The sequence below is a fragment of the Chinchilla lanigera genome, unplaced genomic scaffold (genome assembly GCF_000276665.1).
Source record: "Chinchilla lanigera isolate Chin_1 unplaced genomic scaffold, ChiLan1.0 scaffold00169, whole genome shotgun sequence".
NCBI classification, from domain to species: Eukaryota; Metazoa; Chordata; class Mammalia; order Rodentia; family Chinchillidae; genus Chinchilla; species Chinchilla lanigera.
Window position 1 is genome coordinate 785482 of NW_004955570.1, and position 17383 is coordinate 802864.

General features: G+C 56.2%; 2 protein-coding genes across 6 annotated transcripts in view; one reads left to right on the forward strand and one right to left on the reverse strand.

Annotated features, from left to right (window-relative positions):
* Golga2 (golgin A2) overlaps positions 1–13563 on the reverse strand; it is a 16827-nt gene extending 3264 nt beyond the window's left edge. Inside the window, exons 1-19 of one of the 5 annotated variants that reach the window (XM_013509386.1) lie at positions 13450–13562; positions 11051–11173; positions 10061–10141; positions 7310–7420; positions 7002–7045; positions 6820–6883; positions 6401–6457; positions 6142–6222; positions 5288–5326; positions 4958–5020; positions 4779–4872; positions 4573–4679; positions 3310–3368; positions 2876–3017; positions 2185–2274; positions 1971–2078; positions 1558–1645; positions 900–1237; positions 568–681 (exon numbers count right to left, since the gene is read on the reverse strand). In XM_013509386.1, coding sequence (XP_013364840.1) covers positions 568–681; positions 900–1237; positions 1558–1645; positions 1971–2078; positions 2185–2274; positions 2876–3017; positions 3310–3368; positions 4573–4679; positions 4779–4872; positions 4958–5020; positions 5288–5326; positions 6142–6222; positions 6401–6457; positions 6820–6883; positions 7002–7045; positions 7310–7420; positions 10061–10141; positions 11051–11173; positions 13450–13533 — 1887 coding nt within the window. In that variant the 5' untranslated portion in view covers positions 13534–13562. Of the gene's footprint in view, positions 1–567; positions 682–899; positions 1238–1557; positions 1646–1970; positions 2079–2184; positions 2275–2875; positions 3018–3309; positions 3369–4572; positions 4680–4778; positions 4873–4957; positions 5021–5287; positions 5327–6141; positions 6223–6400; positions 6458–6819; positions 6884–7001; positions 7046–7309; positions 7421–10060; positions 10142–11050; positions 11174–13449 lie in introns of all 5 variants that reach the window. The other 4 variants (XM_013509387.1, XM_005413532.2, XM_013509388.1 and 1 more) reach the window with 4 other exon arrangements.
* Positions 13564–13850: 287 nt separating this feature from the next.
* Swi5 (SWI5 homologous recombination repair protein) overlaps positions 13851–17383 on the forward strand; it is a gene marked incomplete at its 5' end in the record, with an annotated part of 9037 nt that continues 5504 nt past the window's right edge. Inside the window, 2 exons of the mRNA XM_005413639.2 lie at positions 13851–13954; positions 14102–14150. Of these exons, the coding sequence (XP_005413696.1) occupies positions 13851–13954; positions 14102–14150 (153 nt within the window). The remainder of the gene's footprint in view (positions 13955–14101; positions 14151–17383) is intronic.

A 17383-nucleotide genomic window follows, 5' to 3' on the forward strand; every position in this document is an offset into this window, starting at 1 on the left:
TTTTGAGACAGGGTCTCATGATATAGTCTGGGATGGCCTACATCGTGAAGGCCTTGAACTCTTGACATTCCTCCTGCCTCAGCCTCTCAAGCACTGGGATTACAGGCATGTGGCACCAAACCCAGCTGCACCACTTGGACTTTAGACCCCAGATGTGAAGCATCAGAGGGAGCTATCCCACATCCGCCAAGCACTCTGCTAGCATCCTTGCTCCACATGCTTTATCTCACTCAGTCCTTACAGTCTCTAGGAGGAAAAGGCCAATCTCCTTCAAAGTCAAGAAACAGGTTCAGCAATACGAAGCATTGAAACTGACAGGCAGAGCTGAGGTTAGAATCCAGCTTGAGCCCAAAGGGCTCCCTGAGATGAGGGGGCCCCAGGCCTCCAACAGGGAAGAGGACATGAGGACCTGGAGGAGCCCACGCCTGCCCACCTCTGGCAGTCAGAGGCGGAGAGCAAGAAACAGTCGCAGGCTGGCTCTGCAGGATGCAGGGATCACCCGTCCCCAGGCTGCCCAATCTGCCCTGGCTGCCACCCGTCAGAGCCGTCCCGTGGCGCGGGAGTTACCATCTCCGTGAGCTCCGCCAGCTTCTCCTGCAGCTGCCCCAGCTTCTTGGCCAGCTCCTTCTTGACGTGCTGCTCCGACTGCAGCGCACTGGCCATCTCCATGTTCTCGTTGGTCTACGGGAAAAGGAGCGACCAGTGCCACCGGCACAGGCAGCCCCGGCCCCTGACCTGGGTGGCCACGGCACAGGGAAGGACGGAGAATCATCCTCTCCCCGACGGATGCCCAAGCAGGGTTCTAGCTCACGGGACATCTACCTACGTGACCTGAAATTTCTATAGAGGGAGGCAGAGGCCCAGGGGGTGTTGCTCGGGCCCCGAAGGACTTGGCGCACCAGCCTGACGAAGCCGTCCTGCAGCTCAGCCAGCTGCTCCTTCAGCTCCCGGTTCTGCGAGACGGCGCGGCTGATGGTGGTGCGGTCACTCTGCATGCTCTCCAGGATCTGCCTGCGCTCCTCCGCCTGCTCGCCCCACACCTCCGCCTCTCGCTCCAGCTGCAGCAGCCGCTCCTCCTGCTCCCGATTCAGGCGGCTCAGGCTCTCGTTGTCCTGCACCTGGGCTTGGAGCTGTCCTGTCAGGTGCTCTACCTCCTTCTGCAGCCGCTCAGCCTCCGCTTGCAGCCGCTGCTCCTCCTCCGAGGGCCCAGCTGGGGGCTCTGGGGCCGGGGGCTCCGCTGGGAAAGGAAACGGGCAGTCAGGGTTCTGGGGACCCTCTGGCTTCCTGGAACACTCTTCTCAGGCCTCCTAACGACTTATACCCAGATGATGGCCGCTCTGAAGCCACTTCCCAGCACGCCTGGCAGCGGGCACATCCCCTCCTCCGCGGATGGAGACACTGAGGCTCCAAGAGATGCCAAGACTTGCATCCCCTGGCACAGACCCCTGTTCCCTTTGCCATCGTGCCCTTGAATCCACCCCGCTCCTTGGGGAAATGTAAGCCACCCCACAGCCCAGGGCCTCGCCCTGCTCCCAGGTCACTCCTGTCCCTGCTCACCCAGCTGGCTCCTCAGTTCGGCCACGCTGCTCTCCAGCTCCTGTATGTGACTCACGCTGCGCTCCTTCTCCTCCTTCAGTGTGTGCACCTGCCCGAGGCACAGGGAAAGCAGAGGGAGAGAGGGGCTGGTAACCACCGGCTCACCTCCCTCCCGGCCCCACCTCCACAAAACCCGTACATAGGGCCGGGGTGGCGGCACACGCCTGTAACCCCAGCACTCAGGGGGCCAAGGGAGGAGGATCGATGTGAGTTTGAGGCCAGCCTGGGCTGCACAGTGAGTTCAAAGCCAGCCTGAATTTCAGAGTGAGACCCTGTCTCACACACAGAACCACACAGCAAGCAATCCCATCCTCGCTGAGCAGACGCTCGGCAGGGACGTGCAGTGTGAGCCACCGAGGGCCACTGCGCTTCACCTGCTCTGACATCTGCCGCATCCTCTGCTGCCACATGGCGCGCTCTTCCTTCAGGTTCTCCGTGTACTGGTCTCTCTCCAGCTGCAGTTGTCTCAGTGACTCCGTCAGCTGCAAGAGTGACACACAAGTTAGGAAGGGTTGTCGCCCGTCCTTACCTGCTCCCGGCCACGTGGGCCCATCTGCCTCCCATGTACCTTCCTCTGCAAAACCTCACCTGCCCCACGTGTGTCTCCAGCCGTGCCCGATCCTCCAGGGCCTGCTGGAACTGCTGGTCAGCGTCAGGGGATGCAGACCCACTTGAGAACTAGACAGAGAAAAATGCAAAGTTTAGATCTGGGAGCCCAGGCTGCTCTACCTGCGGCCCCTACAAGAGTGCCCTAGGATGGTGCACACCCCAGGCTCATCACCACTGGCAGTGGAGAGCTGACCCTGCCCACAAGAGGAGGGAAATAGACTCCTGGGCCCACTGGAGGGCGATGCAGGACAGCAAGTTCCAGCCCAGTCTAGGTAAGCTAGTGACTTAGCGAGACTCTGTCTCAAAATGAAATATAAGGAAGTCCTGAAGATGTAGCTCAATGTAGAGGCCCTGGGTACAATTCCCAGTACCACTGTGCTTTCAAAACAAAACAAAAATACCACTGACGCTGTTTTATTTTTGAGACAGAGTCTCACTATGTAGCATAGGCTGGTCTCGAACTCAGAGCAATCCCCTTCCTCAGCCTCCCGAGTGTGGGGATTATAGGCATGCGCCACCATACCTGACTCCTCCACCCCAATTCTACAGGTCTGGGCAGGTCCCCAATTTATGGGTTTCTAGCTATCTCTGGAGAAGTCTATGGCAAATCTTTGGATCCCGGAGACTATGGCAGCTGCAGGGGCTCAGACTGCCCGCGGCAGCCTCGTACCTGCTGCAGCAGCAGCTCGGACATCTCCAGCTTCTTCTGTAGCTCCTCCACCCCCAGCTGGCTGGCTGCATTCTCCGCCGTGAGGACTCGGAGCCTCTCTTCTAGTTCAGAGTTGTGCTGCTTCAGGTCCTCGTTGCTTTTGCTGTGCCAGAGGCAGGGGCAGTACAGGAAGGAATGAACCAAGGAAAGAAAGGAGCGCTCTGATGAGCCTGCACACTGGTACCAAGGGATGCTAGCAATCAGGAGTTACAAGGGACAGGCCACAGAGGGGACTGAGCTGCCCAGGGATGCCCAGGAGTCAGGGGCTCAGCGGGGGCGAAAGCTAGCTCTGGACACATGCCAAGCCGTGCACCCCTCCATGCTCATCTGCACCCCACCCCACCCCTCGCATCTGCGCCAAGGCCCTGGCCAGCCCAGCCTCCTTCCCCTCTTACTTGTTCTTGAATAACTCCAGCCTGAGGGTGTCCCGCTCTTCCGTTAGCTCCTTGTTGTACTGCAACACAGAAAGTCAGGTCAGGGTTGGCAGGTCGAAGAGGGGGCGGCACACAAAGCACAGCCACAGTAAGCATGCCAGTGACACTGCTTCCCGCTCAATCACACGTGACATCTCTGCCAGGCATTTCCATGCGGCGGCAGGGGCGCGGGGCGGGGGGAGTGTTCCAGTACCTGGGGTTGAACCCAGGCCCTTCACTCTAAGCTCCATCGCCAGCCTTTTTCTGTTCTGTTTTGTTTGGTTTTTGAGACAGGGTCTCACTATGCAGTTCAGGCTGGCCATGAACTCCCTTTGTAGCCCAGGCTGGCCTTGAACCTCTGTTGATCCTCCTACCTCGGCCTCCTGAGTGCTGAGATTATAGGTGTGCACCACCATCCCAGCCCCAGCCCTTTTCTTACTATTTACTTTGTGACAGAGTCTCACTAAAAGTCACTAAGTTACCCAGGCTGGGCTCAATTTTGCAATCCTCCTCGCACAACCTTGCAGAGTGCTAGAATCGTAAGCACATGCCAGCACACCTGGCCTCTGTGTGTTCTGATAGGATCTTGCTGTGTTGCCCAGGCTGGCCCCAACCCCCTGGGTTAAGAGATCTTCCCGCATCTGCCTCCTGAGTAACTGGGACTAGAGGCACGAGCTGCCATGCCCTTGTGAGGCAGCTACTGTCATCTCCATTTGGTAGGTGAAACACAGACGCCAGGTGCCTACGTAAGATGCACTTAGGCAGAGCTGCGATTTGGACACCCAGGTCTAATTCTCCAGGCCCACCTTTTATTCACCTTTTGATTGTACATTCCTGCAGTCTGACTCTCTCAGAAGTAAAATGTCTCCCAGCCACTCTGGTCCTCTCCCTGAGCTAATGAATCCTCTTAGACACCGTTCGTGTAATCACACACGCACAAACGGCACCATGGTAAGCTCCTCTGGCCTTCACAGCCCAGGCCTCATATCCACCCTCCTAGCCACTGGCCACGGCCACAGGCAGTTAAGGGCGTGGCAGGCACCCAGTGTTCAGGCTCCATGTCCAGGGCTCGCTCCATACAGCACCCAAAATTGCCCACAGCAGCCAACTCGGCTCCAGGCTGTTTGTACCAACTATGCAGCAAGAAGGTGCACTGAGCAGCGAGGCCTCCACCCTGCAGGAGGAGGCCTCCCCACCCCATCAGGGATGCTGGGCGGCCGGTGGCCAGAAAGGCAAGAGGTTCACCTTTTCCGCCTGCTTCTGCTGCGTGGAGACGGCAGACAGCGTCTTCTCCAGCTCTCCCACACGCTGCCTGGAAGACTTCAAACGTCCAGCAAGATCTTCACACTCTCCTGAGATGAGAGGTCGAGATGAGCCCCAAGGACCCCCTCCACCTGTAAAGCTCACAGCAGCGTGCTGCGTAAAGGAGGAAGGGGCGTCTGAATGCCCACCTGCTTTCTGCCGGGCTGCCTGCTGAGTGTGGGCCAGGGCCGTGTGCAGTTCTGCCTTTTCAGAAACCAGGATGCCTATGGTCTGAATGTGAACCTTCGGAAGAAAAGCCAAACACGTGTGAGAGCAAAGAAGCACTGTCCCAGGCTGTGGGGTTAGCGGCTGTGGGGTCACCACTCACCTGCAGCTGTTCCCGCAGAGCCACCTGCTCCTTTGCCAGCTTCTGCTGAGACTCCTGCTTCTCCTACAGCAGAGGGAAGAAGTACCTCTTACTGGGGAGGGGGCCGCAGAGAGGGAACGTCTAAGTGCATGCCCCCAGAATGCCACCAGTGGCCCAGGATAGGGTCACCCATGAGACCAGAGGATCAGGGACCCTGTGGGGACCCGGGCAGGGGTTTGGGGGTGAGGGTTCTCCAGGCTGGGAGGGAAGAGGACAAGCCCAGGCTTCTCCCTCTGCATCTTCACCCCATCCCAGCTGCCATGCAATGAGCAAACACAGAAATCACATTACTTTTTCCAGCTGTTGCACAGTATCTTGGTTCTGCTGTTTCTGTGGGGAGAGTCAAAGGAAGGTGACTGGGGTTGGCCCCCTTTACACCGCTCCCCAGACCAGAAAGAGGCAGGCAGGGGCCAGGGATGGATTTGAGAGGAGAAATCCTCGGACCCCACAGGGACGTTAACAACCACCTCCTCAAACTCCCAAGGCAAGGGAAATGGCTTTTCCTTCCCGGCAGTGCCACTGAAGGTCTGAATCAAGGCTCTCCTTACAGATGGGAACATGAGCCTCTGGAGACCCTCCGCCAGCCTGCAGCCTAGCGGGCGCATTCACTGAGCAGCTGAGCTGCCCGGCGGGCTGGGGACCGTGCTGAGCAGCAGGGGAGCGAGGATGAGCACAGACGCCACCCTTCTCCCGGACGCTCTCCATCACAGGGAGCCTTACAGCTTTGCTTCTTAGAGCATGAGAGACCTGGGCCACCTTTGCAGTGAACTCAAGCCCAGAAGAAAAGTGGCTCATCCAAAATCACAGCAAATTAGGGCCTGAGCCAGGGCAGGACAGGGCCTGAGCCAGGGCCTGAGCCAGGGCAGGACATGCGCTTGCGCTGCCACTGGAGGCGACAACCCAGGACACGTGGGGCAAGGAGTCAAGCAGAGGTGTCTGCAGGACAGAAAGGAAGCAGAGAGGGTGGCAGGAGAGAGCCAAGCTGCATGCTCTGTGCTCTGGGGTCCGTCCAGCTGGGACCTGGGCCCCCCACGACCCCGTTCCCTTTGGCACCAGGGGCCCCCAGCCCCTTTCTTCAGAGCCCCAAGGGGAAACTGGAGCCCCGGTTGGCAGTGTGGAATCAGGGGACCCCACTAGACTCTTACCAATTCCTCTATCTTGCTACTGAGTTGTTTGTTTGTTAGATAGCTGGAGTCCAGGGCTACTGCTAGCTCTTGGTACCGGCTCTGAGGCGCATGCAGAGAGGAGGAGGGGGAGGAGGTTGGGGGGAGAGGTAGAGAGAGCGTCATTAGGGTCGGGGGTGTGTGGGCTGTCTTAGCTGGCAGGGGGCGCCCAGGCCCCACTGTGGGCCGAGAAAGGGAACTGGCCTGCAGGGTTACTGGGCCACAGTCCAGAGCCACGCACCTCCAGATCCTTCATGTTAGCAGACGTGAGGCCCTCCCCGTTGACATAGGATGTGGACTGGAAGAGAGGAGCACGCGCATGGAGAGCCTCTGCCCCGGCGTGTCTGAACCCCCGACCTTCCTCTCCCCTTGTCCTGGCAAAATCTTTCTGCCTAGTATGGGCCCCGCCTCCCACAGCCCCTGTGGCAGCCTCTCGTGGTTCTTAGCCTGGTCACCCACCCCGCCAGGCAGCTCTCATCTTGCACTCTCTGCACCAGGATAAACGATGTTACCAACTGCGCAGCCCAAGTCCTTCTCCTGTACAGCTCCAAGGCACAAGACTCAGGGAACAGAGGACCTTTCTGCTCTCTTATGCACCCCTGCCTTGGTTTCTAAGACACCACCCTTCCCACCTCCCGGGTTCTGGACCCCAGTGGGTACCTCAGACAAAAGACCGTTGAGCTGCTGGGAAAGTTGCCGCAGGCTCTCGGTGGATGAAAAAGTCCTAGGGACGGAGACACAGGGTCAGGAGTGCAGGCAGCTGGACGGGCAAGGGGCTCCTGGGCAACGGGCTGCCCTGACCCCTCAACCTGGGCACTGCTGCCCTGGCAGGAGACACTCACTTGGTTTCATCCATGACGTTAGGCTCACTGTCCGCATCACAGTTCTGTTTGGAGAGACATGGAAGTGGTGATTCAACCTCTGGTGAGCGGGTCGGGAAACCGAGCTCCCTCCAACGACCTTCTATCTCCCGGCCCTCACGGGGAAGCCTCATCAGGGCCTCCCCAGCCCGGACCCCAAGGAGAACATGGGGCAGGAGGGACCAGGCTGCCCGAAGAGGGAGGAGACTGCACACAGGCTGCAGACCTCTGGGAAATACAAGGGGGCGAGCACATAGGAAGACAGCAGGCCAAAGGGAAAAGGCACAAACCTGGAGTGACGCCACGCTAGTTAGAGGAGTGCCTGGGGAAGGGACACCGCCAGGTGACACAGTGTCATCAGCAGCAGAAGGTGGTGCAGAAGCAGCATGGTCTTTTGGTGCCTGTCATAGAATACAGCGGGCTGTGGGGGGCCATGCAGGAGAGAAGGTGCCTAACTGCCACGGACACAAAGGGGTGGAGCGGGTAGGACAGAGCTGCTGCAGTCAGAGGGTTGGTCACACGTGCTGGGAGCCCCTGAGGGTGTGGATAAGGCTCGCCCAGGCTTCGGACCACTTGCGGCATTTCCACACGGCCAAAGCTCAGAGCGGGGACACAGTCTCCTTCCAGAACCACTAAGGACCTTGTCTGCCTGCAGCTCAGCAAAAGGATGGGCCAGGCTCTGACTGGGGGCAGACGCACCAGGCGGCAGGAAGGTGTGGAAGGCACTGCTCTTCCAGAAAACTGGTCTGTGCCACAGTGAGCCTGGCTCGGCATCGTGGCCAGTGTAACTACCTGCCCCTCTCTTCTCCATGCGCCCTCTTTCTTCCCTTCCTCCTCGTCCCCAAGAACTGCCTGTTTGATTCAGAAACCACCTAAATATCCAGGGAGTAATATCTGCCCTCTACAGGTCACGGGCCACCTCCCTAGAAAAGCAGCTGGGGAACAATCCTAGGATTTGGGACTCGGGGCCACGTGGACACCTCTCCCACTCACCCAACTGGACCCGCCTATTGGCAAGCTGTGCCCCACGGATCCCCAAGTCCAGGCCTCAACCTTAGATAAGAAGCCTCAGGCTCTAACATCTTCTAATGCCCAACAGGCCAGATGGGCAGAGAATGGGAAAGATGGGACATCTTGGTCTCCTACTGATCGCTGAGATTAGCAGACAAGGGACAAGCACCAGGGTGCCAAGGCTTGCACAAGGGGGCTGCGCATGAGGAGGCAGTGGCTGTCTCTCTCCACGGAAAGGGCTGCCCACTTTCCAGACCCTTCAGCCCCGATCTCTGAAAACCCACACTGACTTCCCTCCATACAGAAACGTTAGAGAGCCTGGGGAGCGCAGGACAAACTACATCCTGCAGGTCTGCTGTGACCATGACCCTGGAGCCCAGTGTCCCTGCTCTGACTGTCAGCCAGGAACCTGGTGTTGCCTTGACAACATGTAACAGGTAAGAGCCGAGGTGCAGCAGCTGACCAGGCACGAGGCGTTGGGGGAGGCTGCAGTCCTAGCCACAGACCCTGAAGGCTCTCGGTCGCTTCTGTCATCCTGGATTCCTACTGATCGCTGAGATTAGACCCAGGAATACTTGCGGAGGGGTGGTTCTGAGTATTTCCAAACATACTTAACATGATTATTTTGTAAGCAACAAAGTGAATTCATAATTTTAAAGCATTTTGGGTTTTTTGGGGGGGGTTATAGAGACCAATAGCACTCTACCAGTGAGCTACATTCCCCAGCTCTTTTATTTATTTTTATTTTGAGACAGTCTCACTAGTTGCTCAGGCTGGCCTCAAACTTTTGGTCTTCCTGCCTCAGCCTCCAGGTTAACTGGGATTACAGGTATGGACCACTGCACCCAGCCACCATAATTTTAAATCCTACAGCTAAGGGTGCCCCTGTATGTCTGAGTTTACCAGGTGAGTCACAGCACCTGAACAAACCTGACCTCCTGTCCAGGAACAGCGTGAGTGACAACGCGAAAACTCTCCAGCACCAGCCAAGGGGGCCCCATCCAGCCGTTTCCCCATGCCCAGCTCCAGCAGGGTCTGGCCCCAGCTCAGCCTTGCTCCGTGAGCATGGCACATACCCTGGGGAAAATTAGCTAAGGAGGATGTGCCAGTGTCACATCTGGAAGAAGCCACTTCCTCACCACCTAGACCCAGGCCCTGCATCCCCAGAAAGAGGTCCGTGAGCTCATGATACTCGCCACGAGCTCAGCTTCCCCGCCGACCTGCTGCCCACTCTCTCCACAGGGATGAGTGTGACCCACCTTTAATCTTCAAAGCAACCTCAAATGCCACCTCCGCCAACTCGGAGTCCACTGAGCATTTGCAGACTGCCACCTTGTCCCTTGCTGTTTCCAGAGGTCTCAGTCTGCCCCGCGGGCACCTTATCTTGCTCATCTATGTTAGCCACTATTTAGCCAAGTACCTTGCTACCTAGGACCCAGGACCCAGAGAATATGAACAAGCAGCTCTGATTTGTAAAACAGATTAGGGGCAGAGAATTCTGGTCACTCAACTGTCCGGTTAACCTCACCTGCAGTCAGTTCCTCTGAAAAAAATTACACTGAATCCTTGCGACTCTAATGCAAACGCTTTTTCTCTTAGCTTTCCTTTCTCAATTTCAAGCCAAGATAAATTAATTTCCAGAAATCACTAACTTCTATGGTTTACTGGCCTTTGAGAGATAGAAGCCCAGGGGGTGTGGCCCAAAGGTGTTTTTTTCACTTCTCTAATGTGAAATGCCTCACAGGAGGCATTCAAAAGCCAGAACCCCACACACCTGCTCTAAAAGTTTTCCCAAATCGGCTTTACCTTTAAGGTATGTGTCACCTCTTCCAAGAGGACAAAAGATGTGGGGAGTAGAAAAAAAACACCCAGTCAACCAAGCAGGTGAAGAAGCGGACACAGGCAGGCTGAGGGTTAATAGCAGCAACATAAAATAAGCCAGCAGCAGAGGATCCCCAAGCCAGAGAAGCCTCAGGGGCATGCACAGCTGGGAGAGAGCAAGCCAGAGAGGGGTCTGGGCACTGCCTCACCTGCCATCTGTCCAATGAGGGGAGCGCTACCCCATTGGAACGGTTAAGGTCGGACACCAGCACCTTCAGAATGTCCTGAATCTACAGGAGCCGAGAAGGGAAAAACAAGGGCAGGGGGAGAAAGAGAAAAGTGGCTTAGAGAGGCAAGGAAGTCTGGAAGGAAGAAGTGGGCTCAGGGAAATGGAATGCTGAAGAAGAGCAGAGGAGATCAGTACCAGGACCTGTGCCACCTTCCAGTCACTTCCAGTCAGGGTACACAAGTAGGTGGGAACGTTGTCCCAAGCGATGGAGTCACATCGCCGGAACAACGCAGCCCTTCTATGTACATGAGACCCTCTCCTCAGACTCAGGATGGGAGGAATCTGGATGGTCTCCAGATCCTCTTCTCCGTTTTCAAAACCGAACTCCCAAGTAAGGGATCACTTGAACACACGGGCTACAGCTTAAAATTAACTTCCAAAGACCCTGAGGGCCAGGGGAGAAGGTGATTTTTGTGATGTCCCCAGCACGCTAATGGCAAAGTGGACTCAACTCAGATCTTCTACGTCTGCTGCCTGGGGGTCCCCTCACCACACCCTGGGGCTCTTTCAGACAGTCTGATGGCAAATGGTTGTCCTCCCTGGCCTGGCTTCCCTTGAGGTTGACGAAAATCAAATAGTAACTACCACTTACTGAAGGTTTACAGTGCGCTGGGCCCTAGGGAACTGACATAAAAGCAACAACATCCTGCTTAAACTTCACAAGTACAGATAAAACAATCTCTCCATGGGGCAGGTATAATATATATACATATGTTTCTTTTCCCCACCACCACTGGGGACCAAACCCAGGGCTTCATACATACTAGACAAATACCCTACCACTGAGCTACAACACCCCTAGCCCTCAAACGAGAATTCTAACCAGGACCCAGCACTTTCTCATCTGAACCATGACCCTCTGTTACCATGGAAGCCCCTACCCCCAGCAGCCTGGCCAGCCAAGACTCACGTCCTCAGGAGGGTGGTCATCACCAGCAGTGCTTGTCTCAAGGTCACTGTCATTCTTCAGCTTTTTCTTCTTCTTCACTACTGCAGGACCACCAGGGCTGTTCTTCTGCTGAAATTCTCTCAACTGCGGAAAGCAAGGATACTCATGAAAATAAGCCTCTGTGCTCACATCTTCCTGCAGCTTTTAGCACTGTTATAAGTCCAGCATGATAGCGCATAATCCCAGCACTAAGGGTGCGAGAGACCCTGTCTCAAAAACAAAGTCCAGGCATGGTGCCACATGCCTGTAATCCCAGCACTTGGGAGGCTGAAGCAGAAGGATCCACACACATTCCAATGCCACCCTAGGATACATAATGAGTTCAAGGCCAGTGTAAACAGTAAGACCCTGTCTCAAAAGACCACCAAAAGAAAGACAAGCTGGAACACTGGTGCACACCTACAATCCCAGCTACTGGGGGGATAGTGTAGCACTCCCTGGACTTAATCACTAGTACTGAAAAAAAAAAGCAATAATTGGGTCTGGGTGCTCAGTGGTAGGGCACTTGCCCACCATGCTCAAAACCCTGGGCTCAGTCCCCAGCACCACACCCAGCACACAGGAAAGGCAATAACGGATTTAAAATCAATCTTCTAACTCCCAGCTCTGGGGTTTGCCATGAATCAGCCACTCCCACGGGGCAAAGCCAGAGGTAGAGGTGGCAAAGTAAACATTAAATAGGCAGGAGCTGTTATGTTTGATGGTTTAGAAAGCAGACATCCGGGTACTTTCTTTACACATCTGTTGCACTACACACCAAGATTTCTCAAACTTCCATCAGTGTGCCCTAAGGCCAGAAATAGTCAAGACACAGCCCTAGAAAACCCGGGAACTAACAGCCTAACTCAAGCAATCACTTCAGAAAGAAATCTATCCTACTTTACAAATCTATGGCTGAGTATGGCCTGTAATCCCAGCACTCTGGAGGCTGAGGCAGGAGGATCCTGAGATCAAAGCCTGCCTGGGGGGCTGGGCGTGGTGGTGTACACCTGTAATCCCAGTACTTGGGAGGCTGAGGCAGGAGGACTGTTGCGAGTTCGAGTCCAGCCTCGGCTACAAAGTGAGTTCAAGGCCAGCCTGATCTGCATAGCAAGACCCTGTCTCAAAAAGACAAAAAACAAACAAACAAAGCCTGTCTGGGGTACAGAGCAAGATGGGGGAGGTGGGCGTGGGGGGGTGTTGACCTCAGTCAGGCATGGTGACTGCACCTGTAAACCCAGCACTTGGAAGGCTGAGACTACCATGAGTTTAAGGCCAACCTCGGATACATAGCAAATTCAAGGCCAAGTTGAAGTACATAGTGAGACACCCCTTCCTCCAAACAAACAAACAAACAAACAAGGCTCTGTAGGGGCAGGCATGCCTGTAATCCCAGCAGCTGGGAGGCTGAGGCAGGAGGATCGCTGAGTTCAAGAGGCCAGCTTGGGCTACAAAGTGAGTTCAAGGCCAGCCCGAACGGCATAGTGAAACCCTGCCTCAAAAAGGGGGAAAAAAGGCCTTGTATTTATCTTGTGACACTAAGCACTCCAGGTAGAGATGATGACGCTGTGAAGTTCAGTTTTCCAGGATCTGTTCCCCATTAGACAAGCAGATCTCTCTCCAACGAACTTGAATAAAGGCCATTCTGGTCCCAGAGTCAAAGGGAATTAGAATATAAAGCAGGGAATTTAGAAAAAAATTTCAAGTCTCTCTGGAGAGTTGAAGCCTGAAAGAAAACCAACATAAATCTGCTCTCCTACGGTCAAGCATAGATACTGTCAACTCGAGCTCGCTGGTGAAGTTTGTGCGTACTCGGGGTCTAAGTTAAAAGGAGTCAGGGAACCTAAAAGCTCTCTGCACTCCTCCCCGTGGTCCTGGGTCCCCTTCTAGGTGGACATCTGCGCCTCGACCAGAAAAACCGGAAAGGGAGTTGGGACACTTAGGGGACCGGGTGGGAAGATCAAAAGCCGGGCTGGCTGTAGTAATGACAGTTGGGGGGGCTGTGACGTAACTGCATTCTACTCCCTCGCCAGCCCCCGGGGCAGGTCCGTGCCCGGCCCTCCCCTCCACTCCAGAGGGGAGAGGGACGGAGATCCTCGGATATGGGGGCCGGGAAGGTCCGGTTTGGGGCGGCAGCAGGTGAGGGACCGAGCCCTGAGTGGGGAGCCCAAGGAGTCACCGCCAAAGTCACCCGGGGGCCTGGAGAGGGCGGGGGCTGGGCAGCTGAGGAGGCGGGGCTGGCTGAGAGGACTTTAGTGGGGGAACTAGGGGTGCCCGGGGGCTCACCCCGTGTGCCCCAGGAGTGGCACATGCTCTGCCCACGGTCCGGCCGCCGAGGAGACGCGGGCTGGGTAGAGGGCTCGCGACCTGGCGCGTTTTACCTTTTTCTTGGCCGCAGCCAATTTCTTCTGCCTGGTTTCTTCCGACATCCCGGGGCAGGGAGGGGGGAAGGGGTGGGGCCACATCACCACAATCCCATCAGCCACCGCGCAATTTCTTCCGAGAGCTACCGCGTCAGGACGCTGCCCGGCCACAACAGGCGTAACCTGGGCGGTACTAAACTCAACCCACGTCGGCGTGGGCGTGACCTTAATCTTCCTGGCCCATTGGTCGATGAGAGAGATGACGCCACGTGGGGGCGTGGTCTAACCGAGCCAGCGCGTGGGGTGGGCGGGGTCACGTTGAAAGCTGCGCGCGCAGCTGCTGATTCTGGCCATTCTGGGGGTGGGGTCTTCCTTGGCTCGGCCGTGGAATGGCTTCCAGCTTTAGTCAGTGACTTTTGGTTACCCGGCCGCTCTGGACCCTCCTACGCGGCAGAGTCCCTCAGCCCGGGGGCCTCGGACCCCAGGGCTCAGGAGGTGCGCAAGGAGCGAGCAGCGGGGAGAGGTGCATCAGTTCAGTCTCTTTCCTGAGCTCTCACACCTCCGCCGCACGCTTGCGAGTTGCGGGAATCGCGTCCGGGGTCCCCTTCTCCACACCCTTTCCTTCGGGCTCCCCGCGCGCCACAGCCTTTCCCTTCCTCCTCCTCCCCAGGGCCGAGCGCGGACCGAGCCGGAGCTGCCGCGGGCCCTTCCGATCCCCGGTGAGTACGCGCCCCGCCCCGCGGCTCCTGCCCGGCTGAGCTGTGCTGAGAACCCCCGCCCCCGTCCTGCCCTCGGGTCCTCGCCCGGGGCGCCTTCCCCTCCCCTTGACCCCCGGCCCGCTCCTCCGGTGCTTTTCCCCTTGCTGCGCTCCGATCTTCCCCTCGCCCCAGCCCTGCCGTCCGTCTGCCCGAGGCTCCGCAACACGGCGGCTCGGCTCGCGCGGGCCACGCCTCTAGCTCCTTAGTGAGGTCTCCCCACGGTGAGATCGCCGCCGCCGCCCTCAGGTCCCGAAGGACTTGGTTTTCTCTCGTTTGTTCATTGATGAAGCGCCTGCTCTGAGCTCGGCCTCCGCCCTGCCAGGACCCACAGGTGAAAACGATACACAGGCAGAAACAAGTTCCAGGACGGTCTGAGCGTGGTTAGGAGGGGGCACCCCAGACTTAGGGGTGCAAGAAGGGCTCCCCCGAGGTGGCGAGGCCAGAGGCAAGGCAGTGAGCCCAAGTAGTAAAGTTGGAAGCCGAGGTTTGCTGCGCCTCTGAGAGTATGTTAGTGGTGCTTTCTCTCTGAAAATTCAGACTCCGCCATCTCTGACCTTCCTTAAATTTCACACCCTTACAAATTATGCCTTGCCCATTCTTCTTCGTTTGTTCATTCACTTTTTAAAGATAAGGCTCTCTTTTGGTTTTTTAAGAGATGAAGGTCTCTGTATACACCCACTCTGGTCTTGAACTCCTGGGCTCAAGAGATCCTCCTGTTTCAGCCTTCCAAGTCCGGGGTGTACAGGTGTGCACCAGTGTGGCAGACTAAAATAATGGTTTGTTGAGCACTTTATCCCAGTTGGCTTGCTTTAGTACATCATCTCTGAAGGCCTTCCAGCACCTTTGAGGCAGACGCTTGAATGTCTTTATTTCACAGTTGAGGCCCGGGAGTCCCAGAGACGATAGGTCAGGAAGCAGCAGAGCTAGGGGCTTAGAACTGAAGCGGCCTCACAGCGGAGCCCAGGACCTTTGGTTTCCTCTTCCTCTGCCTCTTGCAAGGCCATCATCCCTCTCCCCTGCCTGTTTTTCTTTCCCCACCCAGCTGGCCCCTCCGGCTCCTGGCGCCCTGGCCTCTCTTATGTAAATGAGCATTTCGGAATAGCTATGCTTTCTCTCTCGCTCTGCTTCTCTCTTTCTACCACTCCCTCAAAGGCCTCCCTCCATGCCTCCGGTTACCCGTGCCCACAACTCTGCAGTCTTTCTCCAGCCCTGACTTTCTCTGGATGGTTAGAGCTCCTGCAGAATAGTTTTGCCTTAACCAGATTTGGGCCCTGTAATCCCAGCATCTAGGAGGCTGAGGCAGGGAGGTCTTGAGTTTGAGGCCAGATTGGGCTGCTTACATAGCAAGACCCCACCAGCCTGTTATCTGATAAGGGTATTCAGGATCTCACAGTGGAGCTGCTTTGCCTCTTTTTTTTTTTTTTTTTTTTTGGCAGTACTGGGGGCTGGGGATGTAACTCAGTGGCACAAGCGCCTGCCTAGCAATGGCAAGGTCCTAAATTCGATTCCCAGTACCAAAAAAAAAAATTATCAGTACTGGGAATTGAACCGAGGGCCTGTGCAGTGAGTTACATTCTCAGGCCATTTTTTTTTTTTTTTTTAAATTTTTGAGTCAAGATCTTTCCTAAGTCCCTAAATTGTCCAGGCTGGAGTCAAAATTGTGACCCTTCTGCCTCCACCTCCCGAAGTGCTGGTATTACACATGCGCGCCACCGCATCGAGCTAGCTGACACTGTCTCTAACCACACCTCAGGTGTTGCTTTATTCTTGTTCCCACCACTGACCCCTCACCTCCCCACACCACCGCATGGAAATGCCACCCCTCAGTCCCTCCAGCCCACGTCCCTCGTCCGCATTGTGGCATCGGATGTACCACCCATCTGTCGCTCTCTTCCCTCTGCCCTGCTCTTGAGCAGCTTCATACCAAAGTACTAGGCACTGTGCTGTCAGCCGGAACCGGACCCCACAGCCCTGCCCGCGGGGTTCACCATGCCACAGGGATGTGGGGCAACCTGCCAGGTCGTGGGGAGCAGGATGAAACACCAGGGCTGAGGGAGAGCGATGGCGGAGGCGGCGTTCTGTGCGGCAGGGCGGTCAGGGGGCCCTTCTGGGAGGCGAGGAGAGCTGTCTGTGGGGCCGTGTGCAGGAGAGCTGTTTGCTGGGCCTTTTCTCTCTGGCCTTGGCTGCCTGTTCCCTGGCCGCAAGGGCAGGGCTGGTGTTGGGTCTCACTGCTGCCCCGGGGCCTTTGCCAGGCCTGTCAGACACTACTCGCTTCCTGTTGGTGGGTGGCCTCTCTTCCTGTGTCACAAGGAGACGCTGTGACCACCAGGGACGTCCTGCAGAGCAGCTGAGGAGCACGGCTAGTGCGGCCTCAGCAGCTGTTAGAGGTACAGAAGGCAAAGCTGAGCTACAGCCCCAAAGAAGAGACCTGGCACACATTCTGTGGAGTCAGATTGGAGACCAGGGTGGGCCTGGTACTCAGGATTGGGTAGAGCTGGCAGTGACAGAAGACCTGAAGTAGGGCCAGGGATATAGCTCGGTGGTAGAGCATTTGCCTAGCATGTGTCCCTGGGTTTGACTCCTAGCACCACAAAAAGAAGAATCCATCAAATGTGGTGGCATACACCTATAATCTCAGCTACTTAGGAGGCTGAGGCAGGAGAATTACGAATTTGAGGCTAACCTGGGCAATTTAATGTGATCCTATGTCCAAATAAAAAGGGCCTATTGGTCAAGTGCTCCTGAGTTCAATCCCCAGTACAGAAAGTAAATAAATAAACAATAGCATAAACTGTCATCAAGGACCCAGCCTTCCGTCTTATCCTACTATACCCTTAACATACGCACTTTTTCCCTTTGCACTACTGGGATTGAACACAGGCCCTCATGCCACCCAAGCCCCTAGCACTGAGCTACATACAGCTCCAGTCCCTTCAAAATACTTTGTAGAGACAAGGGCTCCTCACATTGCCCAGACTGGCCTCAAACTTGCAGTCCTCCTGCCTCAGCCTCCTGAGTAGCTGACATTACAGACATGTGCCAGCATGCCAGCTCATGTGGCTTCTGGCCCCTCATCCAAGATGGCTGTTCAGCCCCAGTGCCCACATTCCAGGCAGGAGGAAATGTTCTGAGGCCTTGGGGGCCAGAGGGTGTCACAAGCTGTCTTGGTTACTTTTTTCTCGCTGCTGGGACAA